The sequence below is a fragment of the Astatotilapia calliptera genome, chromosome 14 (genome assembly GCF_900246225.1).
Source record: "Astatotilapia calliptera chromosome 14, fAstCal1.2, whole genome shotgun sequence".
In the NCBI taxonomy this organism is placed as follows: Eukaryota; Metazoa; Chordata; class Actinopteri; order Cichliformes; family Cichlidae; genus Astatotilapia; species Astatotilapia calliptera.
In genome coordinates, this window is record NC_039315.1 from 24268924 (window position 1) to 24293552 (window position 24629).

The window sequence follows — 24629 nt, forward strand, 5'->3', positions numbered from 1 at the left end:
AAATGATGTTAAATATGCAGAAAATCAGGCTGCAGCCATCAGGAGGTCATTGATCAAACCTCTTTTAGATATTACCAGATATGGCTGCCCTTTTTTGGTAAATTAGGAAAGTAGGTGGAAAGTATAAGAACAACCAGGTTAAAGAAAAAGGAGGGATATTGATCTTTGGAAATATAAATCAAACTCAGATGTGTGCAAACATGACTAAGGACTTTATTAACCAAATCATTTTCCCCATAATATCCACAAATAAAAGTGATCTCTTTATATATATTCACATTGTATAATTTCATAGTGTGACAAAAATTCTCTTTCTCTGTCTCTTCTTTTTTTTTTGGGATGTCCAGCCATTCCTATTAATTGTCATTGGATCAGTCGCCATGCAGTCGTCAGAAAGGTTGAAAAACATTACGATTGGTCAGCATTGGCGGTCACGTCTGGGGTCTCTCCTCTTCTCCTCTGTTGGCTCCTTGTAGTGCTAAAAACCCCCTCAGTTTCCCAACCACAGATTTCATCACACTGCGACAATAAAACAAAAATAAATTAAGAAAGCAACGTTCTCCTGCAGAGTCCTCCTCCCTGTCCCTTCTTCTTTTTAAAATATTTTCTGTTTTATATAATAATAGTAATATTAATAATGACTATAATTGTCCTTGATATAAATTCAATAGTATTTTTTTCTCTTTCTCAAATTTTAAATAAATCATTTTGGCAATCCTCATATTTTGTCACTTTAGAATAAAAGAATATTCAAGTAGAAAATAAAAACTGTGAGAGAAAATTTCATCAGAAGAGGAGCGAGGCGTGAGAGAATGAAAGGTGTGAAAGCAACAGAGAAGAGCGAGAGAGGAAACAAAGAAAAGAGTGAAAGAAAGAAAGACAGACTCAAAGAAAAGCATCCACTTCAGACGCATGTCAGAAACAGCTCTATATACAACAATTTCTGTTGTGGAAAACTGTCCGTCCTGTGCCTTTCGTCTGCCTCTTGTCCTTCCTCCTCCAGTGTGTCTGCAGTAGTCCTGTTGTCTGAAGCAGTCCTCTGTGTCCCAGTGTTATACCAGAGTGTAAGACTTGGCATAGGGGTTGTTGCTCTGTTTCAGGTGTCCTCTGGAGTCCAGCAGTGACTCCTGGGAGGTGCTAAGCTTGGCAGCCTGTGCTTGGGCTAGATCTCCTGAGGAAGGGACCTCTCCCCGGACCTCACCACGGGCCTCTCCCCTCTCCCGGACATCCCTGTGTGGGAGGGTGGAAGCAGTTCCTGGCTGCCACTGCTGAACCTCCCTGGGTGAGGGCACTTCCATAGGGGTGGGTTCCATGGGAGGTGGCCTCTTCAGGGTACGGCTCCTCTGGGGCTCCAGGCAGGTCTGACCCATGGCTCCTCCGCCTCCTCTTGTTTCCCCTGTAGCACCGGCACCACTTCCACTTGCTCCAGCACCACCTCCACTGCTGCTGCTGCCACTACTGCTGCTGACGCCCCCACCTCGGGCTGGAAGAGGCACGCCGCGGTTCAACAGGAAGTCCATACGGAGGTAAGGCGGCAAGTGGACCAGCTCTCCTCCTGGGAGGTGACACACAGGAGACAAGCAAAAAGACTAAAAATGCTGTCAGCTTCTAAGGTGTTTGTGAAACTAACTAATGTCCCACTCACAGAGGCCTAAAGACCAGTTGGAGACTGCATGGCAACCACTGGTTAATGAGAAACCACAGCAGGAGGATGCTTGCTAATACTATAAAGTGGTCACAAAGAAGTATGCAGCGCCACACCCAAACCTCCTTGAGGTTGCTTGGTTGCTTGCAGATTGCTGCAGTTGCCCACAGTTTGTACTGAAGACACTGACATGTCTGGAAAACACCTTCGTCACTTACTCACAAAGCAGTAATGAAGAAGTGAGGACTGCAATGGAGTTGCACCTTTTGAATCATGTTGGTCTCAGTGCTGAGGCTGTGAAGGTGAATTGTTCTCCTAGTCTGGCTGGTGCTAGGTGGTTAGTTAGAGAGTGTTTGCAGACAAATCTGTGTTTTCCATGCAAATAATCTGGTAGAGACCAAGGTGCAGCACCCAGGGTTCCTGTGACCAATTTTCACCCAGAAAACTTCAGCAACTACTCACCATCTGCATATTCTTCTCTAGAGACCGGAGGTTGCCAGTGGGGTTACCAACCTTGGGTAGCTTTCTTTTTCTCTGCCCATGATGGAAATATCTGTCTTTTCTATCTCTAGCTGCTAAATGCTCAATTACATAGATTCTAACGGTTTTGGGGGGCGAGACAGTTTATAATGGGTGTCAGGATGTTTTTTTTAAATCATTTAGCTTCTGTGTCTGGAGGAAATGCTAAGACCAGTGGGACTAATGAGTAGTTATGTTATGCACCATAAACCAAAGCAATGAGGTGAAAGCCATTAAAATGCTCTGCAGAGCTACTGGCAATAGAGTCGGGTGATAATTCTCCTTGGCTTCTTCATCACAAGATTACACGCGGTCATTTGCTGATTTGCTGAAGACATCGATTTGGGAAGCGTTATTTATTGTCAGCTATCAGGGGTATTTAAATCAATCTAAGGCACTGCTTCAGTGAGGAGGAAATAAAGAAATCTTTGAGATATCATTTAACATAAGCTGATTTTAAGAGATGCCTCTGCTTGCCCTGAAACAGTGAAGCTACTTTCTGGGCTCCCTGCTTGTTCTTCCTTCCCCTCAGTTTAAATTAATTGCACAGAGCCGGAAAAGAAATCTATATTTAATTCACATTCACGCCGGTACATTTTCTCACCTTGGGCCCCTCTCGGGATTATGATTCACGACTATTATTTTAATGTAATACCAATCTTCGCTATTTGTGAATCTATTTAATTTAAGAGTTGGTATTGGGAAAAGAGTGCAGGAGATAATGTAATAGGAAAATGAATATTACAGTGTTAACTTTGCTATCACTGTCAGGGACGGATGCAGTGATGCAGTGGCTCTCTCCTCTTAAAGCGATGAAACTGAGTTATGGCCACCGGCATATATGTATGACATTCATTCATTTGTCAATTTGCACTTTTCTCTCAGTGTTTCACTGCAGGAATGAGAAGAACCTTCAAAGGCCTGTGGACACATAAAGCAGGTCAGATTTAATATCTTGACCAAGTGATAAACTTTGACTAAATGCTGTCCTGTCAATTGTTAAATAATCCTGTGAGGTGTTGGATTAGGAGAGGCGCTTTGGGTTCAGCGAGTTTACTGCTATTGTATCCATTCTACTGAGTGGATTACATGTTTAACACAGCAAACAAGCCAATCTCAAAAGAGCGTCAGGTTACCAGATTGGGTGCTCTGCGGCGAGATTGAACACTTGATGAGCTGAGCAGCACCTGCACTGTTTCATTAGTCATGGAGCGTTTATGTTTCACGGGAGCAGGGATCAACATTTCAACACGTGTACAATTTAACGCTAAAATAACATTTTCAACGCATGCACTCTCTCTCCCACGCACACTGACACACTCACATGTACTCGGCCCACACATGCACAGAAGTATACGCTATATGTAGACCCACACTTCCTGCCTGCACAGCATTAGCCGAGGTCATGTTTGCACTTTCAGCCCAACGTGACCTTGGAGAATGGATTTCTGGGTTCACGGGGAGAATGAATAATTTACTGTGTTTCATAACAAGCCCTATTAGTGCCACCAAAGATGATGAATGAGGAGGAGTGTTGATTGAATTAAATATAGATTTAAGTGATTCCGTGGGGGCTCATTAGAAATGTGGTTTGAAAATTCATCAGCCAGTAAATTTCCGATCGTTCAGTAATGGGGCGTTATGTGTAGCCACGATACAACCGCAGCTCTCTGCCAAACACATTAATCTGTGCAAGTGTCTGTTGCCTTATCGCTGTAGTCTTCTGCAAAGGATATTATGTGTGTCGTTAAGGAAGAGCTACGCGCAAAATATTTACAAGCTGATTGTGCGACGATTGCTGCTCATGGCCCCGTAAATCCAGAGGATTTGTTGCAAAGGCCCAGTGGAAAGCAGCACCTTTGACCCCTGCATGGACAGGTTAGGTGAGCTCATGTCACTCAGGTGTAATAGAGACAAATATAGGGTTGAAGTCAGGTCATTTACCCACAGTCAAGCAAAACAACCTCCACACTGGGTCTGTATTTTTTAGAATTTACAAGTGTGGAGATGTTTTAAATGAGCTGTCTGGCATTTTGGGAAAGTCACTCTCTTCTAAGAGCTTGTTGGAAAGATCGATACTGCTGTCACGTCTGTATGGCTACACCTGCAGAAGCAAGCATGACATGGCATTAAAAATGTCTTTTAAGAAGTTTAATACGGCAGCGGTCCTGGGCAAGTGCACACCATAAGTGATGAACTACGCCTATCATCCAGTTTCCATGCTCACCTGTGCTTTGGATAGCACTATTTCCCTGTAATTGGACTTCTGTTGGTCTTTGAAAAATTTTAACTCTCATTCAAGAGGCTTTTTCAGTCCCAGGTAACTGGCCAGGAAGGTCTTCTGGGGACTTTCTCCTTTTGGAGATGATCCTGAGGGGGACACGTCATCACAAATAAAAGAAGGCCCATTCCCTTCTTTTTTCAAGCTCTCAGGACTACCGTGACCTGGGTGACAGAGATCCTGCATCCACATATTCAACAGTAATATGCATACAATGTTTCTAAATAATTTTGGCCAGATTGGTTAATGTTTTGCATCTCTCTCTCTCTGTACTCTACAAGACAACTTACTAATAAATAGAGCTTTGATAAATCTTTGTTAACTGTAAACTTCCAGAAAACCATGTAGTCATTTTATAGTCCATTAACTGCAAAGGCAGCAAAATACACAATGCTTATACAGCTAAGAAAAGCCGTACCTACCAGACCTGGTGTCAATTACTAATGTAAATGACACCAGGGTCTCAACACTCCGCGCTCCCACACCAGCCTGAAAAGAGTCTGGTATCACACTGACAGGTCTCCAGTGTGGCGGTAAAGAGCCGTTTTGTGCCGAGTGACAATAGGCAATAGAGATTAGGTTGACTGATAGCCTTTAGCCGACCTCTCTCTCCGCTAAACTGGTGATACGAGTCCGCCGTCCTGTGCATAAATGTTACAAACATAATGAAGCCTAAGAGGCCTCAACCCAGTCAGGTCAAACTGAAGATTCTGGGATGCTTATTGTTGAGAAACAAAATAACAACAACACAGACCTAAATTTCCAAACACCTTCGACTCTGCTAATTATCTGCGGCCCCAGAGATCAGAGGGGATGACAAAAGAGCTGTGAATACGTGTGTGTGTTTTTGAATGTCTGCGCTTCTGTGTGTGGCCAGCAGCTTTGCAGCGGGACTGCCAGATCTTGTAACTGAGCTGCAAATCTCCCAGGAGGAGCAGAGGGTCACGTAAGGTAAGACTACAAACCGAGAGGAGAGAGCACAGCACAGCAGGTCTACCTCAAATTGCAGAAGTAATGAAAAACTTTGGAGTCACAGTTTAAAAAAACAACAACAAAACATACGTATCAATTACTAGTAAAACGTTTTTTTGTTTTCTAACAATGACGAGCTTCCCCGGGGTTCAGCAGGGAAAACTGCATATTGGAATTCTTCTTGTTGCTTTGTTAAGGGCCTAAAAGTTGCCAAAACAAGGAGCTACTCTCCCAGGAGGCCTGTAAAGAGCTCTGTACTGGTTTAATGAGACAATACCTTAGCACCAGCTGGGTGAAGACTAAGGGGATGCATCCTTAGGATGGGAAGCTGATGGCAGCTGAATTAAAGCAGAGGGTGGCCATAAAGTGAACTGACCAGCTTCTGCAGAATAATATGTGGTCATTTACAAAACAGCTTAAAAACCAAAGAGACCAAAGTCACTGGTTTTGTTGAAAGACTAGAGAGGTTAGAGAAAATCTTTAATGTAATGTGATTTAGCTGTTCTGCCCATTACACAAAACTATACCTGCCTGTCGGCTTGTAGCTCGTGTTGTTGTAGCTCGTGTTGGCTGCTACAGGAGAACAAAAATCTTTCCAGGACATGTTTGCTCACATTGTTGGTGAAGAAGTAGCTCAAATTTTCCTGTGCGAACCACACAGGTGAGAGAGGTGCACATGAAAGCAAATGGATCTCTGCAACATCTGTTAAGCTATGTTCAGATGAGCAACCCAGTCAGTCTCAAGCATGTGGCATAAATGATTGCAGCTGCCCACATTTTTTGTCTTAGATTTCTGGTTAAATTCTCTCAACTAGTTTTCCTAATGAAGAAGACGAATATAGAAGCTTTTCTGTACATCTAAATGCAGTTTACTGTCAGAAAGGGTGGTTCAGCTACGAACTGTGTGTACGCTGGGCGTGACAAACACCACATCCTCACCAGGTCTGTGCGCTTTGGGCACGGCCATGTTCATGACCCTGCTGACATCCTGAGGTTTGGGCGGAGAAGCGGTAAAGCGGCAGATGCCCGACTCGGACGGTGTGCTAGAGGTCAGGCTGTCGGTGTAGTCGTTGGTCCCTGCTGTCATCTGTTCAGATGAGGTGTCAGAGATGAAGCACTCGGTGATGGTGAACTTGGCATGGCGGAGCTGTTCCTCCATCTTGGCATGCTCATAGGCTCTGGCCAGCTCCTCGTAGGTGGAGGAGGCACTCTCTGTTGATACCATGCTGCTCCGTGCGCGATCTGAGGGTCACAAGTCACACATCGTATAGCACGTGCTTAGTTATTGTAAAGAATGGTGTATTATGAAAAGCTACGGTTTATCATATATGTGGATTATTGCCGTATTTCCTGTGCTTTTCAGGTTTATTTATTATTTAATGTGTTTTAAATATAAAAAATGCGTGGGTTCAAGTTGGACTTGTACCCTGCAATCTTCAGCCAAGAGTACGCCCCAAAACTGCAGTTTGGAATAAAAAACTGCAGCCCAAATGATTTGGATTGCAGAGAAAAGCCAACGTGATATTCATGCTGACTCTTCACACTTGAACATCTCCCAACAGCAACACGATTTCCGTCACCTCCTCCAACTTTAAACCCTGAATTCTACCAAGGGCTACATATGAGTCCATGTTGTTTCTGGACAGCACTGCTCTACCTGTATCCTGTGAGGGGCTGACACTGTAGCTGTCGCTCTCTTTGTCCACAGATCCAGTGGCACGCGGAGTGGGGAGTCTCCAGTCAGTGGTCAGGGTGTGTGAGGAGCTGGTGGGGTGTGGCCGGTTCAGAGTCCACTGGCTGGCGTATCGGCTCCGTGCTGCGGCAGGACCAGCTTTGGCAGTGCGTCTGGCAGTGGGATCTAAGTAAGGACAGAGGGGGTCGCACTGTTAATGAACACAGGTAATAATTTTCAAACCACCAAAGTCCTCTGACACAACAAAAGGCATATTTTTTAGTTTAACTATTAGTTATCTAATAAATAATTGTTAAATGACATGGATAGATCTATTTAGTCCTAGCAACCATTGCAGAGTCCACCACACATGACAGGCACGAGACAAATGGATGCGAACAAAAAAACACATTTTTTCCGTAACTGTGCAGGGATTTAAAAAGTGAATATGTGCGTTTCCTGCTGGGCTTTCATGTAAAGCTACAATTATTCTCTCTAAGAGAACTGAACATTACACTCAATCCAATTGTCTCATTGCAGACAGACACACAAACCGTCACCTGTCACCCTGACCCAGACAGACTACTGGTCTATTCACTGCTGGGCAGATTCAGTCTTTAAAAAAGGCCTGGATTGGATCTGTGCAGAGAAGAATAGTGCTGGTAATTGTAGTAGGTCAGGCTGTAATTTTATCTGCGCGGATGGGGGGATAAATGATGGAGGTGTTTGGCCAGCAGCAGGGAGGAGGAAAAAAAAGCAGAGTCAGCATCTGGGTTCATGCCCCACCGGACAAATTAAACGACCCAATCGTGTGGCTGTTTGATTAAAAATGACTGCAAATGCGTGTGTTTGACTGTGATGAATATTGGACTCGTGCCCATGTTTTCAATTTTATGTGAGCACAGATATGCTGTTGTTCTGTTTATGTCTTGTTTATGTGTTGGCAGATATCAAGTAAAGCTAAAAAGCACATGTTAATGAAAATTAAGAACTTTTCTGATGAATTACAGTCATATTTTTTACAGTCAAGAACCCTGCTGCTGTACTTTTGGAGAGGGAGGTTATCTCACCCTGTCAGTTCAGCACCTTGAGTCTTCTACTATAAAGTAGAATATAATCATTCCATTTAGTTTTGATTTACATTTCAAACAGCCTGTTGTAAAATGAATAATTTAAAGTTTAAGCCATTTAATTAGGACAAAATGAACCGCGTGACTCGGTGTTACAAATACCACAATATATTGTTAGGTGAATCCATCTGCAGCTAACTTTCTGCACAAAATCACTTTGGTACATCACTAAGTGTGTGCATTGAGGTCTGCGTCTGTACTCGGGTCCAGCTGGCCAGTTGGAGCACGGCAGTCAGATGGGAATATGTCAAGAAAAGGCAGGGAGATAACAGCTCTTCATCACTTCTGCTTCAGTGGGACTCAAACACCAGAAGCCCAGCTGTTGTGCTTTGTCATCTCACTGCTGAAAGGTGGTACAATACTCCACGTGAGCTGCCTACTGTTAAACTCAGACCGGCTAGAAAACCCATTTGCTTTGCATGTACTGTACTTCAGCGCGATTTGCACTGAAAAGCTTTTACTGTTTGTGTTTTATGGTGTAAGATGAAGCTGCAGAACAACCAAATAAAACAATATTACTGCTTTATCCACAAGACAGTATTCAACAGTATGCTAGAAGCACAGCACAGCACTTGCAGTAGTATTAGTATTATTAGTAGTAGAGGAAATAAATGTTGAGCACTGACGGTGGTGGGACTCACTGGTTCCAGGCCTAGCATCGGACACATCCACCAGCGGTCCAGTGGCCTGTGACAGAGACTGGTAGTGGACTGTGTGGGTCACTGTGGAGGACTTCTGTTTATTGGTCTCCCCAAAGTCATTGTCTGTCAGCAGCACGGTAGACCTGTCATCTGCAAAACGGAGGAAAAGACTTTAAGTATCGTCCATATTTTACACTTAGACGCACAAGTCTGACTTTGAGGGCCTTACCGATTGTCTCCATGGTGTCTCTCTCCTCGATGAGGAGCTGTGCTCTGGGGATGTCGATGTGCATTCTTAGCGTTTGCTGCTGCTTGTTCACTGTGTCAGGGGTCCGGGTGTTCTTACTGAGGAGATTAATAGGAAAAAAATCCTTACTTTTCAGCTGTGATTTTGCACTATATTGCAGAAATGCTAATTCAATTTAATTTAAGCTGATAAGTAGCTGTAAGAAAGCAGGAGGGACAGTGTGCATGCGATATATTTGATTCTTACTGATGGGCACTGTAACTCCGGGCTACACAGTGATTTATGTTCCCCGCTCAAAGGAAAGCTGTGTGCATAAATTAAAATTAGGAACACATACCTCATCAGCATTTCTGCCAGGCTTTTGGCATCTGTGAAGTCAGCAAAGAGGCAGTTAATATACTATAATAGCACTGTCCTAGTTGATAATCCACAGCAGCGCTAAGAGTCTACAATCACTGACAACAACTCTTACAGAAAGGCGCCAGGTGCAAAATACTCACAGAGGCAATTTCTTCATTTTAAAGGCAAACTAAGCCTAAAGTTTTACATTTAAGATTAATTACACAACACATTTTTGTCCGAGTGCTTATCTGTGTAATGGAGATCAGGTTTGCACACAGACATGTTGGGTTTATGGACCAGATTTACACTTCACACTGTAAACAGAATGCAAATTCATACAAATTATAAAAGCAACACAACTTAATCTACAACCCACCTCTGAGTCTTTTGAGCCTCTGCTCCCGCCTTCTCCTCTTTAGCACCATGAGCATAATAAAAACCAGCACAGCCACCACAAGAATAGAGGTGATGGTCACCACCATCTTCAGACCTCCACTGCCTGACATGTTGTCTGAGATGGGATCTCCTGTTTTCAGCAGAGGAGGGATGGTGCCTTGAAAGGAGGGTGAAAAAACAACATTTGTTAACATTTTCAAATACTTTGCTTTTGAATCTTCAAAAACATTTAATATTCTACAACAACAAAGTGCTGTTGATGGTTTCCTGCAAGACAAACACTGAAGATAAGCTTTTATGCAACACAGTTAAAGAATACAGGGATGATAAGATGCTGATTCTCTCTTAGGATGCTGCTTTTCCACATGCGTGTTCTTTATTGGGATGTCACAAAGGATTCAGCCGAACCCCAAGAGAAGACTCGAGTACACATGACCAGTCGGTGGATTTAAACCTGGTTAACATGGTTGCAAACCTTTGCACACTTTTTAACTTGCAAAAATATATGTATTTGTGACATTTTGGTGCTGTTTTAAACGGCATGCACATTGGCAACATTGGATCAGCTTGTCCATTTCCTGTCTATGTTTGTGAAGTAGCTGTTTTCATCTGGTCTTAATTTATTAGTTAAACTATTTTCTTCCTGGTCTCAAAACCTTTTCAGTTCAATTCAATTTATTTTTATTTATATAGCACCAAATCACAACAACAGTCCCTTCCCGGTGCTTTATATTGTAAGGTAGAGACCTTACAACAATACAGAAAACCCCAACAATCAAATGACTGCTTTGATTAAGCACTTAGCAACAGTGGGAAGGAAAAACTCCCTTTCAACAGGAAAAAATCTCTGGCGAAACCAGCCTCAGGGAGGGGCAGCCATCTGCCATAGCTGGTGGGGGGATGATGGGGAACCAGGTTTGTAGCAGACTGAATATGTGGTGTTAAGTCCGCAGGACTGCTTCTCAGCAGCTGCATTAAGCTGTAGACCCACTCTCACACTCACAATAGCATCCACACACACTTGTGTCCCACACACACTCACTCACATACATGCATGCACGCACACATAACACCCTTACAGGCAGCTTACACATCTCAGCAAAGCTCTTCAAAGGAAATAAGTTAACCGTCTGGAGAGCACAGTGCTTACAAGTTCCTATCCTTCTTCACAGATCCTTTGTGCATGACTGACACAATCTGTAGCCCAAGGCAAATAGAGCGACGCCACAGCCCATGGAGAATCAGAAGACCATCCCCATTCTCTTACTGAGCCTTGTTCAAAGGCTGATAAAACAGTGGGACAGACAATCTAAATAAAAAATACATTCTCGACTGTAGGCAGAAGTGCAGAATGGCACTTTATGGTGTAACGCCGACTCTGCGAGCAGCAAACAGCACCAGAGTATTTAACAGAAGCTTTACTGAACAGACCTCTCAAGTCTGAGAAGCAACGAAAGGATCACACTTTTGCTGTAGTGTTTCCTCGGCTCAGAACAGCCTTCGATTCAAGTCTTCCTTTAACAGTTTGACCCTTCTTAACAGCTAATATATTTTGATTCTTATTATGAGCTATTTTTGTGTATTTTTCATGTAGGATACCTTGTTATTCGTTTCAAATTTTTCTGCTCATTGGAAATATTCTTCAAACTCTGGAACACTCTACAGTTTTCTGTATAAATAAACAATTACTATTATTATTACTGTTAATTGCAATCATTGTAAATACACTATACGGACAAAGGTACGGGACCACACCTCTAAATCTTTTAATTTTAATGTTTTTATTGCCACAGCTGTATAAAATCAACCACCAAGCCATACGGCAGGGGTGGGCAACTCCAGGCCTCGAGGGCTGGTGTCCTGCAGGTTTTAGATATCACCCTGGGTCAAAACACCTGAATCACATGATTACTTCATTACCAAGCCTCTGGAAAACTTTAGGACATGTTGACGAGGTCATTTAGCCATCAACTGTGTTGGATCAAGGACACACCAGCCCTCGAGGCCTGGAGTTGCCCACCCTGCCATATGGCCTGCCTTTACAAACATTTGTGAAAGAATAGGTCGTTCTAAAGAGCTCACTGGAATCGAGTGAGGTACTGTAACAGGATGCCACCATTGCAACAAGTTAGTTTCTGGAATTTCTTCATTCCTAGATATTACATGATCAATTAAAAATGGTTTTATTGCAACATGGAAGTGTTCAGCAACCAGATCAACTCAACCCTGTAGTGTTGATGGTGTTTAAGACTCCCCAGCGCTCTGCTGACAAGTTCCAAATCTGGCATCAACATCTAAGTATGTTTGACCATATACTGTAGTCTTGGGCTCAGACTGGTTTCTTGCAATAGAATGACAGGGTTAAACATTTCCCAACAGACTTTCGTTTTAGTAAGAGCCCAATTTTGCTAATAACATTTCTTCCATCTACTTTTCACATTTTTAGTATTTCTTTAAACATTTTTATGATTTCTTGAGTCATCCATGATTCATCCAAAGATCCGTAACATGCAAACTGTTAAAATCCAAACTCACTTCCATCAGCATTCAAAGTAGCAAAGGTGATCCTCTTCTCTGCTGAGCCGGCGCTGTTGGTGACCTTCATCTGCAGTTCGTACCACGTCGCCTCCTGCAATTCGTACAGGATGTAGCTCTTGGTCAGCGATGTGCGCTGGGCTGTGGTCCAGGTGCCTAAGTCCACTGCTCGGTACTCCAGTATAAAGGAGGTGATTGGACAGCCTCCGTTATTCCAGCCAGCCAGGTTGAGCCTGGCCCTCGTGGAGTTGATGCTGGTGAAGAGTTCATGTTCTTTGGCAAATTGAGGTTCTGAAGAGAATACAGAAAGAAAGTTACAACTTTTGCAAGTAAATACCAACTGACCTTGAAAAACAAAGTCAGTATCAGTGATTGAAATCAAAGTAGCTTAAGTATTATTTTAGATATAGTTCACCACTATTTAGCAGATATCTATGTCTGCCCGCTTGGTGCACCCACACATGACTGTGTGGGTGCACCAAGCTCGCCACTGAAGCTAGCTAGCATTAGCTGCTAAATGTCACCATCTTGTCCAAATATGGATTCCCTCATCTAAGCTCATGAATCCTCTCTCTGTGGGAAAACTGTAACAACTATTTTTGCTTTGACTGCAGAGCACATAACAAATTTATTAAACACAAATAAAACAATAAACACAAATATCAAAAACTTGTTTTAAAACTAAAAATTATAAGTAAATAACTTTCATTTGGTCATATGATCTTCTGCATTTTTGTAAAATAGAAAAAAAAAATCACAGAAAACAACAATAATTATATTTTAGCATTAAAAAAGTTTTCATTAAAGAGCTTGCACCTAACTGGTGCATTAATCATTGCAGTAACATTAAAAAATATGTTATTAATTACCAGTACTGCTAATTTGGGGTAGGTGTGGCATAAAGTTTGTTGTATAGGGTTAGGGTATATTATTTATTTTAAAAGCACCCTTTCCTGGTCAACTATACCCAATGTTGTAGCACTGCTGTTCGCATATTAATACTTGTTAGTATAATAATAATAATAATAAAAATAATATTTTTTTAAAAAAAGTACTCCACACCTTTCCCATGAGTCTTAGCTTCAATGATCTCACTGATGCGCCCTGGTCCCACTGCATTCTGGGCCGTCAGAGTGAATTTGTACCACGTGCCACACTTCAGGTTCTCCAGGCGGTATGAACGCTCGCTGGGGCTGATGGGAAAACTGCCCCACTGCTCACTGTTATCTTCTGAGTACTGCAGAATGTAACCTGCGAGGAGGAGAAAGAGGTATGAATGAAGACATGACACAGTATATCTGGAGTGAGCTGAGTCCGAATAAATTAGATATTTTTCCAGTAATACATAGTAAGCTTGTGTTCCTACCTTTTTAATATATTTATGGCTCCACAGTTAATTATTGGATGTAAGAAAGTATTTTGTTTACAGAGACAAACATTTGTAGCCTTTAATTCACCAGAATGTTTTCTGGTCCTGCATTTATCATCAAAGGAAAACTCTCAATAATGCTTAGACAGAGGCTTATTCTGGAAATTCCTGGAACAATTTCGAAAAATGTTATGACACGGAAGAACTTAAACATCTAAAAAGGATCTCAACTGTGAATCAAGGCAAACAGGTCCAACTATTTCAGATAAATTTGGCACGTATCGGCTAGGAAGCTGAAAAATTTAATCACAGTTTGTTTATAGGTTTTGTGGTCAAAGGATGAGGAAAAATAGACCAACCGCTCATCACAGGATCCCGAGAAAAGGCTGCATGCTAGCCTGCAAACAGACATCAGTAAACTTGCAGTAGATGTGTGTATTTTGGTGATGGCTGTTGCTTTGTGCAGGAAAGCAAAACAAATATCACAGAGAAGGTATCATAGACAGCTTCTTTAACGGCTCCAGCTCTGAGCACAGGAGCCCCTCGATTATGTGCAATGATAAATCATTACAACTAGTCTCAGTGTGATTACACTTTCTTTAAGATGGAGCGCTTTAATCTTCACTTAAAAGGACCTAATCTTCCCTGCTGCTTTTTAATCTGGCTTTTAGGACTCCAGTATTGTGCTGCACCAGCAGATAATGAGACACGAGCAGCAGAAATGGGGGTCAGGCCACAGTTTGTGTGTGGTGGTGGTGGTGGGGGTAATTGTTGTTATATAAAGGTGTATGTTGTTGACCATCCACTTCCTTGTACTGTCTGTTGTATGTGCACATGTTATGTTCTGTGGATGTTGGACACCCTCACCTCTGATTGAACTCCCTCCGTTGTCTCCTGGTATCCATGACAATGTGATCGATGTGGTGGTGGTCTTGGTCACTGTGAGGCGTGGCTGATCAGGTGGTACTGTGGATATGAGGACAAACAAAGGTCAATGCTCGGTTAGTCGCTTGGATTAAAGTGTCTCATGGTTCACTTGATGCAAGTAAAAAGTCAGTTTACTCTATATGGTGTTCACTGTAATTAGGAATTGGGTTGGGCACCTTGCTGTCTTTAGAACTGCAGTAATTCTTCGTGACACAGATTCACAGATTTTGGTTTACATTGGTATGACAGCGTTAAACAGTTGCTGCAGATTTACTGGCTGCACTTCCATGAGTCCATGAATCTCCTGTTTCACCAGATCCCAAAGGTGCTTCCCCGTTCTGATCCTTGGTTTGGTCTTGACCATGTCTATACGCCTAAACCCTGAGCACTGAGTTTGTGCCGTGTGATTGGCTGATTAGACATTTGTGTTAATGAGCAGCTGAACAGGTGTACCTCACCCAAATGCCAGTGAGTGTGTATATAAAAGGTAGAAAATAAATATTTCTTACCTTGCACCTGCAAATTGAGTGTGATCTCATCTGACCCCCAGTTGTTGCTGGCCACACAGCTGTAGTTCCCAGAATCCTCTGCTTTCACTGTACGGATGAGGAAGCTGCCATTGCCGTAGACAATACGACGACCATCCACCAGGACGGGTGTAGGTGTCCCATTGGTGCTGGAAAAAGGCATGAAAATAATCTATCTGTATCCTGCTGACCAGTACTACATGCTTGTTTGTGCATCTGTGTGAGACCTACTTTCCCTTGAGCCACTTGATGGTGGGAGGAGGGTCTCCAACCGCCCTGCATGGTAAAACAATGTCCTTCATCCAAGGAGTGGTCACTGTCCCATTAAACGTCAGGATCCTAGCTGGAGCTAAAAGCAGCACAAAAATAAGTTACTGTTCCTGTCTTCTTATAAGTTTATGCTCTGTGTGATTAAAGCACCACTATTAAAGGAACCATGCAATTCCACTTAAAGAAATAATCCGTGGGAAAATTCCTACATGACACAAAAAAGGCCAGTTTAGTTAGGATTTTGTACCTTTGGCCAGAGGCTGCACTGTGATTTTCTCACTGTTGTTGCCGTGACCTGCAGCAGTCACAGCCACCACCCAGATACTGTACTGTCTGGTCAGAACCAAGTTTGGGATCCTGTAGATGTATGCATCTGGAGAAGCTTCAAACTCACTCATCACCTGTGAAGCAAAGGGACGGAAAGGATTAATGTATCACTGGGCAGCATCAGCATGAGAAAGTGCAGAGAGGCTTGTGAGGAAGACTGAAGAAGACCATGAAAATCTTGTGGTATACAAATGCTATTACCATCGGATGCAGGTTGGAGCAGAAGACGATATATTTCCTGATGATGCCATTGAGTTTGAGCGGAGGCAGCCAGGACACGTAGACTTCTGAGCCACTGGAGGCCGCGGCCTTCACTCCTGCTGGAGGCCCAGGAACTGCAGAGGAACAACACAGTGCCATTTACACTGAAGCATTTTCCAGGAGCAACTAAACTATAGTCAACGGGGAGTTATCTGGTATTTCTTATACCATCCTCTTTGGTGCGGACATAGATCTGTTCACTGCGGACACCATCTCCAGCATTTGTGAAGGCTAACACCTGGATGCTGTAGTTGGTGTACTTCTCCAAACCATCGAGCTCCAGAGAAGGCTGACTGGTGGTCATATTTCTGATTTCTCCCAGTTCTGACACAAAAAAAGAAACATGTTAATAAGTCTGAATGTATAAACTGCGGCAGAGTAGAGCAAGAGCAGTTAATTCAGCTCTGAAAAGTTACAAAACTATCCCTCTTCACATGTGATAAAACTTAGATAAAGTATTTTAACCCGACAAAACTTTATTATATTATTACTCGGATTTTTACTCTACTCTCATCTTCTCTTCCCTCTCTTCTTATGTCCTGTCACTCAGAGCTGAAGCAATGAGGCTCGCTGGAATTATTGCACTGTGAATTATTGATGGCGCCCAGCCAGACTGCAGGTTCGCTCACTGCTATACTGCTATATATTCACAGGAAATACAACCACAAATCTTCCCTCTGTGAACTGCAGGCTTCGCGTTTCTACTGCTGATTAGCATTTGTGAGCAATCAGGATGTAGTGTAACGCACCGCTGATTGTCCAAAAGTCACATGCTGGTCACAAAATATGAAAAATATAAAACATGCAAGTACGTTTATAATCCCAAGGAGATAAAACTGCATGAGACGTAAAAAAAAACAAAACATTATTATTAATGCAACAAGGTGGCTGGAAATTATATTTAAACCTTTAAAAATGGGTAAAAATGAGCTCATCGTTCTGCTGCTAACCACAAACAGGATGAGTCAGAGACAAAGCACCATGAGTGTTGAATAAGTGATAACTGTCCTATACACACACACACACACACACACACACACACACACACACACACACACACACACACACACACACACACACACACACACACAGAAACAGCTTCAAAACACCATTTTACATCATATTGTTGCATCTTGACAAAACCACAGCGCCACCTAGTGCCTGGGTAAGCAAGCAACAGCAATGAAATAAAGACAGGGACCAAAGGATTGGCCTAAGTGGCAACTAAAAGGTGTGTGTGTGTGTGTGTGTGTGTGTGTGTGTGTGTGTGTGTGTGTGTGTGTGTGTGTGTGTGTGTGTGTATGCTAGTACCTCCGTCAGGCAGGTTGGCCCAGTAGATGACTCTGTAGCCCTGCAGGTTCCCGTTCAGAGCCTCCCTGGGTAGAGGTATCCAGGAGAGTGAAATGACCTCTGGAGACTTGGCCACTGCCAGAACATTTTCAGGAGGCCGAGACGGCACTATCAGAGACAAGGGAGACAAAAAAAAGTATTGAAGTGGAAGCATAATGGAGTCTTTTTAAGGAAAAGTACCCTCATCTAGGATATTGAACAAGTATCCAAAAATAAATCACACAAATACCTCCTGCCACCAAATATTAAGTCAAAACCTCCATTTATAAATCATTTTATTTTACAACTATGATTATTTTAAAATGAGGGAAGTTTATGATATATATTTGCATCCTGCAGTGATTCTGATATGTTAAATGTATTATTATGTTGACTAAGTCATATTCTAACATTAAATACTGAATGCATTCTTTAATTTTGGAAAAGAGATGTGTTTTGAGAGACAAAATAAAAGGTTTTAAATAAGAACAAACACTTTATTTTTCTTTTTAAGTTTGTATATCCTTCTATGTTAGAGCCCCAGACAGAAGAGAAGCTTACTGTTTGATGTAATGCAGTTCAAAATATGCCCAGTAGATGGAAACCTTTTCACGAGAATAGCTTTAAGGTTTTGAGCCCCTGCTCATTTAAGGCTTGATGTGAGAGGAATCTGAGAATATGCTGATCCAGTTCAAAATATCTAAAACTGCTTCAGTTACAAATACAGAATAACTAAAATGCATTATTATGCTACAAACTACTCTAACTGCTAAAGTGCAACATTTTCAGTATGGCTGCATGGAAATGCACCAGGTAAGAGGCGCCCACATCCCCTGCTTACCATCCTCCAGTGTCTTAGTGACCACTTGCTGTGAAGACGGCCCGGTGCCTGCTCTGTTTGCAGCCTGCACCACCACACTGTACTGGGTGAATTTCTTCAGGTTGTCCAGCACGATGCTCTCTGTGGTATCGCCCGTGCTGTCCACACTGATAATGGTAAACTGGTGGCTCCCACCGGGGCTGTACTCCCTGTAGCCCACCTGGTAGCCACGGATCACACCGTTCTGCAGGTGTTTCTGTGGAGGCTGTGAGGAGAATCAGGAAGCTCAGACTTACTCAGATTCTTCCTATTGGGTAATTCTGAAATACTTTATGGCTAATTGTGTTTTATATTTGAAATAATTACATTAATACTTTGTCTTATGTCAGTCCATACATACCACAGATTTTAATCAATGCAGCTGAATACACTTAATTACTGTGTTCATTTCATTGTTAAATTCAAGATATAATTTTTACTTTATTGCAGTTTGTTTAAATTCCTGAAAAACACACAAAAAATAAATTAATAAATAAATAGAATGGCAAATGCAAATCAGTATTTGGTCTGTATTTGGAAAAATTCGGCTGTAAATTAAAAGACTGTCTAGTGTTTATTCTCGATGACTAATGAGATGCATGAGAATAGTCCCTGTGTATGAATGGCTCAGCTCATAAAGCGGCACTTAAAAACTTTCAAACAGCACCTTCCAGGAAACTTTGATGCTCTGTGGGGAGGTGGGCTCTAGAGTGACATCTTGTGGAGGGCCATCAGGAGCTGCAAATGAAGCACATCATTTAACGTTATTAAACACCGCTGGGTATAATGCGGGGAAAGATGATTCACTGTGAAATTTCATTTGTTTTCAATCGCGTTCAGCTACACTAGATGGTGCTGTTGAGCTAAGATTGCATGTTCCTCGATGCGCTTGCTGATTCATGACCCCAGCAGGTTTCACCTTAACTTAATAATAATTAAAAAAAGAAAAAAAAACTTGTAACAACTTTAACCTTAAATAATGTGAGGAATGATATATGAATTTTAGCACTTTATTTTAGCAATGAATCTGATAAAATGTGCCATTTTAATGTGCTGGAATGCCTGAGGGAGGATCATTATAGGCAATAGAGGGTAAGTGAACACTGATAGAGATGACTAAAAGCAACGGTGGACTGAGCTGTTTCTCAAGATATAAAAAATGATGATGACCTACATTTAAAGCAACTGCAAAATAATTACGTGCATGACGACTCAACAGGTTTGCGAGGCCGGAGGAAACAGGCTCTACGTTAAACAGAATATCACTCCCCCAAACTGAAGCTCACTGACCTGCTTCATCAGTAGTGATGGTGAGCTCATTGCTGGGGTTGCTGTTGCCGATAACGTTCTTGGCAACCATGCGGATGTTGTAAGTGGAGGAAGGGTGGAGGTCGATAATAGTGGCCTGGTTGAGCTGTGGCGAGACATCTTTGGTTACCTGGGCTGATAGCCATGACGCTAGAAGAAACAAAACACAAGAGGGTGAACACACACTGTCAAACAATCGATAAAGGTTTTGCTCTTTTATTAATTCTGGATTGTTGTTGTTTTTTTTAGTTTGACTCGTGATAGTTACATCGCTCCCCTCTCCTCGCGTCTACCTGATTTGTTCTTGCACTCAATATCGTATCCTGTGATCGGGCTATTTCCATCGAAGCCCATAGTCCAGCGGAGCGCTATGGTTCGATCTTTGACATCCCTAATCTCCACCTCAGGAGGGTCAGGAGGTTCTGTGGAACAGTAAGTTTGAGAGAGAAAGAGATACGAAATATCTCAAACACCAATAAATCACTCAAAACTTTTTCCCGAAACCAATCCACTGACACAAAAAAAAAAGCTGAGGTGAGTTGAAGCTCACCTTGCACTGTCAGCTGTATGATGCCTCGGTCCTCGCCGAAGGAGTTGATGGCATGACAGGAGAAAAACCCAGAGTCCTCGCGAAGAGTAGGCATAATCTACAGAGAAACACACCAAACTCGAGGCTTTCAAGTGTGCAGAGCTTTGCTATCAGGTAGGAATCTAAAACACTGTTTTATCCTGAGTGAGTTTAAAAGACAGCAGGGCACTGAACTCATCTCCAGCACTTTCATCTTTTAATTTGCGATAAACTAGAGAGAGGCTGGACCTCCACTCGATTATCTCTTGGCGTACATTGCTTCAATTTACTGCATTACATTTGTACTTGTTCATAATGTGTATTAACCATTAAATTTAATTGGAAAATACCTCCTTAATAATTAATAATTCATACTCAAAGATTAATACAATGAGAATGTCTTTTAGCCTGAGTTTTCCTCTGCCCTGCCTCCTCTACTCCTCCCTTTCTGCTTTCCATCTGTCTGTACAGATAAAATGACTGAAGGTTGGCGTGCTCCCCGAAGATTTGAAATGCGTTTCGATTTACAGTGAAACCGAGCACTTACCACGAGCGTTGAGATGACTTCGTCGGCCACCTCTTTGACAGTGACCACATATCTGCTGGTCTCGGGGTTGATAATGCGCTCTTCTTTCTCCCAGCGCACCATGATGGGTTTCTCTCCGTGAGCTATGCAGCTCATCCTCTTCTCCTCACCCTGCGTGGCAAGAGTGGTGTTCGGGTAGGAGGTGATCATGGCTGGTACTGAACGGAGAGTTGGGTGGGTAATGAGTAAAAGTGAAAAGAAAACAATATGGTTTACTGTATTTATTTGTTCTTGAACTCCACTACAGTAGCTTTGCATGATTCTCTGAAACAAGCTGTTTTAGCGCCTCTCCTTTTAAGGCCAACCTCCCTTTGAGCAAACTTTCAGAGCAAGAGTTAAACTTCAAGTAGACAGGATTACCCTGCTCACAGCCACACCCACATAATTGAGATGACCATATTAGGGATATCCCCTCTCTTTGTCATCATATCGAGCGAAGAGTAGAAAAAACTCCACTACATACACAAAGCTGACACACACAAATGTATCTACCTATATACAGAAAAAGGAAGGAAATTTGTTTTGGGGTGTGAAGGGTGACTATTTCTTTGTTGCAAATAAATCCTATATTGTTGGAAAGCCTCTTTATTTCCCTTTAAATATCGCCTATGTAAGGAAAATGCATTTGTGGGTTGAGCAGCAGAGTTGAGTAGGAGGGTTGGGCCCATGAAAAATTTGCCAAATATTCTCTGTCAATGCCAAACAGCTTATTTTGCTATTGACTCTTGTTTGGGGTCATTTATTTATTTAGATACACAGCCACAGCAACCTGGAACATCTTCTCAATTCCCAAATATTGGAGGTAGTCTCTGATAAACCCGGCTCTGTGGGGGTTGAGCACTGTCATCTCAGAGGATAGAGTTTGGTCTCAGACGGTGGAGATTTGGGATTGCCTGGAGTCTAACCCCAACAACTGTGAACACTTCTGAGTTCCATCTCACAGCAGTGTTTCCTCAGATTTCAATCATCCGATCCAATGAACAAGGCCAAACCAGAGTCAATAGTTCTTCAGGGGCGCAACCCAACTGCTCAACTCTGCTGCTCAACCCACAAATATGGCACCATTTGAGGGGAAATAAAGTAGAAGATTTATTAATTTCCTGACTGTTAGTGCTAGGTTTCTCTATATGTGGATGTGACATAATGCTTAATGTGTATGTGCCACTTTGGAATCACTACCTTCACGTTTTAGCATAGAGTTTTACATCAAATTAAAATATATCAATATGTATTTCCCAGAACATGGCACACTCTACTGTGTTTCTTGTCTAATGCTGAGAAAACTCTATTTCTGCTTTTTTGTGACAATTATGACAACCACTTAAACACTCCAGGGACCGCCACGAACTCCTGTTTGAGTCTGCCTGTCTCTCCCAGTACTTAGAAGACTGAAAAGGAGCCTTTCAGGTAAGCCAGCGCCTGCTTTGATAAAGACAGTGAAGGGTAACGTGCTCCTTTCTGAAGATGAGGTAGAGGAATGGAGGAAGGAGAAAAAAGCAGTGACTCCTGACTGAACTCCCTTCGGTCTGAGAGTGGAGTCGGTCTGGCTCTACACCGTAACCGCACACCAGGCTCATTAGCAGCACATCTAGCCCATGTGCGAGTGTGTCGTTCAGCAGAATGAGTATCTGTTGTGAACGTCTCTCACCCACAATCTCTACTCACACTATTCTCGTACTCACACTCTCTTTTATTCCATCTTTTTCTCCCTTCTTACACGAAGCTGTCTCCTGATCGTAACACTCGCAGAGACTTTCAGGTGCTATTCACACCATAATGATCTCTAAGGTGTGAAGCTCCTGAATTGGATTACACCATATTAGCTCCTGCAGTCTGAGCAGACTGAATGAATATGTTAATCTCCATCGAAGAGAGCATTATCTCAATTATTATTATACACTTTGCAATTCAAGTAAAACAATTCAGAGGATCCGACTGCTGTCAGTAGTGTTAGACAGCACATCGAAATCAGCAGCAGAATATGGTTATGGGAATCACTCCTATTAGAAAAGCTGTAATTACAGACGATACTGAATCTTAAAAGGTATCTAAGCAGACAAATATGAGCCACAGATTTCAACAAATGACAATAAATAATACATCAAATAATGTTTGCCACATGTAAATAATGTTTTATGAAGTTTTTTTTAAGTTTTATATTAAAATTGTATTCACAAGAGCATTTGAATAAATTGTAAAAGCATATTAAGGACATTCATTTAAATCTTGATTTCCACTTGGGATTATGCATGTCCTTACCTGCCAATTGTCACCCTAGCTTTCTCTAGTCTACAGTGCTGTGCAAAAGTCTTGAGCCATCCCTCATTTCCTTATATTTTACTAGGGACATGGAAAATGGGACATGGGTTCAGCAACTGAAATGTGCAACCATACATAAGAAAGAGTTTGTACGATTCTAACCAGATTCCAACTCAATATTTGTTATGTCCGCCTTTATTCTTCAACACAACCTGAGCTCTCTTAACTAACCTTTCTTGTCATTTCTTCAAGTAGTCTTCAGGAATAGTTCTCCAGGCTTCTTGAAGGACATTCAAAGTTCTTCTTCGGATGTTGTCTGCCTTTTCCCCCCATCCTCACTCAATATGGTCCCACACTGCTTCAATAATGTTGAGGTCCAGGCTCTGGGGAGGCCAGTCCATGACTGACAGTGTTGCAGTGTGTGTTTTTCCTATCCAATATCCTTTTACTGCATTGGCCATGTGTCATTGCCATGCCATCAATTCTGATCAAATCTCCAACACCACTGGCTAAAACGCAGCCCCAAACCCTGACAGAGCCTCCACCGTGTTTTACAGACAGCTGTACGTCTCTCCTGACCTTCTCCCTACATACTGATGATGATTAGAGCCAAAAAATGGATTCGTCTCTTCATAAGACTAGTTGCCACTGATTTTCACTTGAGTTTTTTGTTTAACTGGGCATACCTTAACCTTTCCTTCCCATATTCCTGAGACCATTTCTGATGAAGCTTAAGTGAACTGTAGATGGATCGACTGAGGAGTAAGATGACTCTCTCAGGTACTGCTGTTTTTTAGGCCTGCAATCATGCTGCCAAGTTTTCACAGTTCATAGCTCTTGGGGAATTAGCGGTGCAAAGATTTTATGGCTATCAAACTGTTATCTTTGGTATTTTTCATCAATTGAACAAAAAAAATTTTTTTTGTGACAGACCACTAGTAACAAAGTGCCTAAAGATACAATTAAAAATAGATTTTTTTGCTGGTGTGTGTAGAAACAACAGCCTTGCTTTTTTTTATGCTTGAATGATTTATATGTCAGTCTTAAGTGGCTAAGAAAGCAAACAAAACAAAAACATTCCTCTGAAACTGGTCAGGTACAAGGACTGGACTGGACAGAGCGGGAAAAACAGCAAATGTCCAAAGTAAAGCTTTGAAAGACCTTCAGACAGCCTTGAGAGCTATTGCTCAAGACAAGAAAGTCTGGCTCCCTGAAAGCAAAATATAAAGAAATGAGGGCCGACTCAAGACTTTTGCATGATATCGTATCTGCTTTTTAATAATGGGCAGGTTTGGGGTTGTAATAGGCTGAAAGAGGTTACAAAATGATGCAAAACTGAGAGACGCTTTAGACTCCTTGTCATTTTAAGATTAATTAGTGGAGCAGCTTTCGTCGGTTAATCAGCTACAAAGGATTCTGTCAAAAAGACAAATCTCCAAGTCTTGTTTTTATTAGGAAAACACATTTGTACTACCGGTATATATGCGCTATGCATTTTGAGGTGTTTGCACGCAGTGGTGAGGACTGTGTGACTGAATAGGACAGTAACAGCAGCTACATGTGGCAGATGCTTTTGTAGCAGCGCTCCGAGGCCTTCGCTTCCAAGAAAGGAAGCGATACGTGTGTTTGACTCAGTGCGCGAGTGTCTGTACACTCCTG

At 42.2% G+C, this 24629-nt stretch overlaps 1 protein-coding gene across 2 annotated transcripts in view; it reads right to left on the reverse strand.

Moving 5' to 3' along the window:
* Positions 1 to 191: 191 nt before the first annotated feature.
* Positions 192 to 24629, reverse strand: part of dscamb (Down syndrome cell adhesion molecule b) — a 134490-nt gene continuing 110052 nt past the window's right edge. The window contains exons 12-33 of one of the 2 annotated variants that reach the window (XM_026193164.1): positions 20673 to 20869; positions 20108 to 20204; positions 19851 to 19979; positions 19540 to 19707; positions 18917 to 18987; positions 18232 to 18475; positions 17373 to 17519; positions 16230 to 16385; positions 16002 to 16135; positions 15721 to 15874; positions 15435 to 15552; positions 15186 to 15352; positions 14617 to 14715; positions 13443 to 13631; positions 12381 to 12671; positions 9826 to 10002; positions 9445 to 9475; positions 9090 to 9205; positions 8846 to 9010; positions 7075 to 7275; positions 6357 to 6659; positions 192 to 1555 (exon numbers count right to left, since the gene is read on the reverse strand). In XM_026193164.1, the coding sequence (XP_026048949.1) occupies positions 1053 to 1555; positions 6357 to 6659; positions 7075 to 7275; positions 8846 to 9010; positions 9090 to 9205; positions 9445 to 9475; positions 9826 to 10002; positions 12381 to 12671; positions 13443 to 13631; positions 14617 to 14715; positions 15186 to 15352; positions 15435 to 15552; positions 15721 to 15874; positions 16002 to 16135; positions 16230 to 16385; positions 17373 to 17519; positions 18232 to 18475; positions 18917 to 18987; positions 19540 to 19707; positions 19851 to 19979; positions 20108 to 20204; positions 20673 to 20869 (3857 nt within the window). In that variant the 3' untranslated portion in view covers positions 192 to 1052. The remainder of the gene's footprint in view (positions 1556 to 6356; positions 6660 to 7074; positions 7276 to 8845; positions 9011 to 9089; positions 9206 to 9444; positions 9476 to 9825; positions 10003 to 12380; positions 12672 to 13442; positions 13632 to 14616; positions 14716 to 15185; positions 15353 to 15434; positions 15553 to 15720; positions 15875 to 16001; positions 16136 to 16229; positions 16386 to 17372; positions 17520 to 18231; positions 18476 to 18916; positions 18988 to 19539; positions 19708 to 19850; positions 19980 to 20107; positions 20205 to 20672; positions 20870 to 24629) is intronic. The other variant, XM_026193165.1, reaches the window with a different exon arrangement.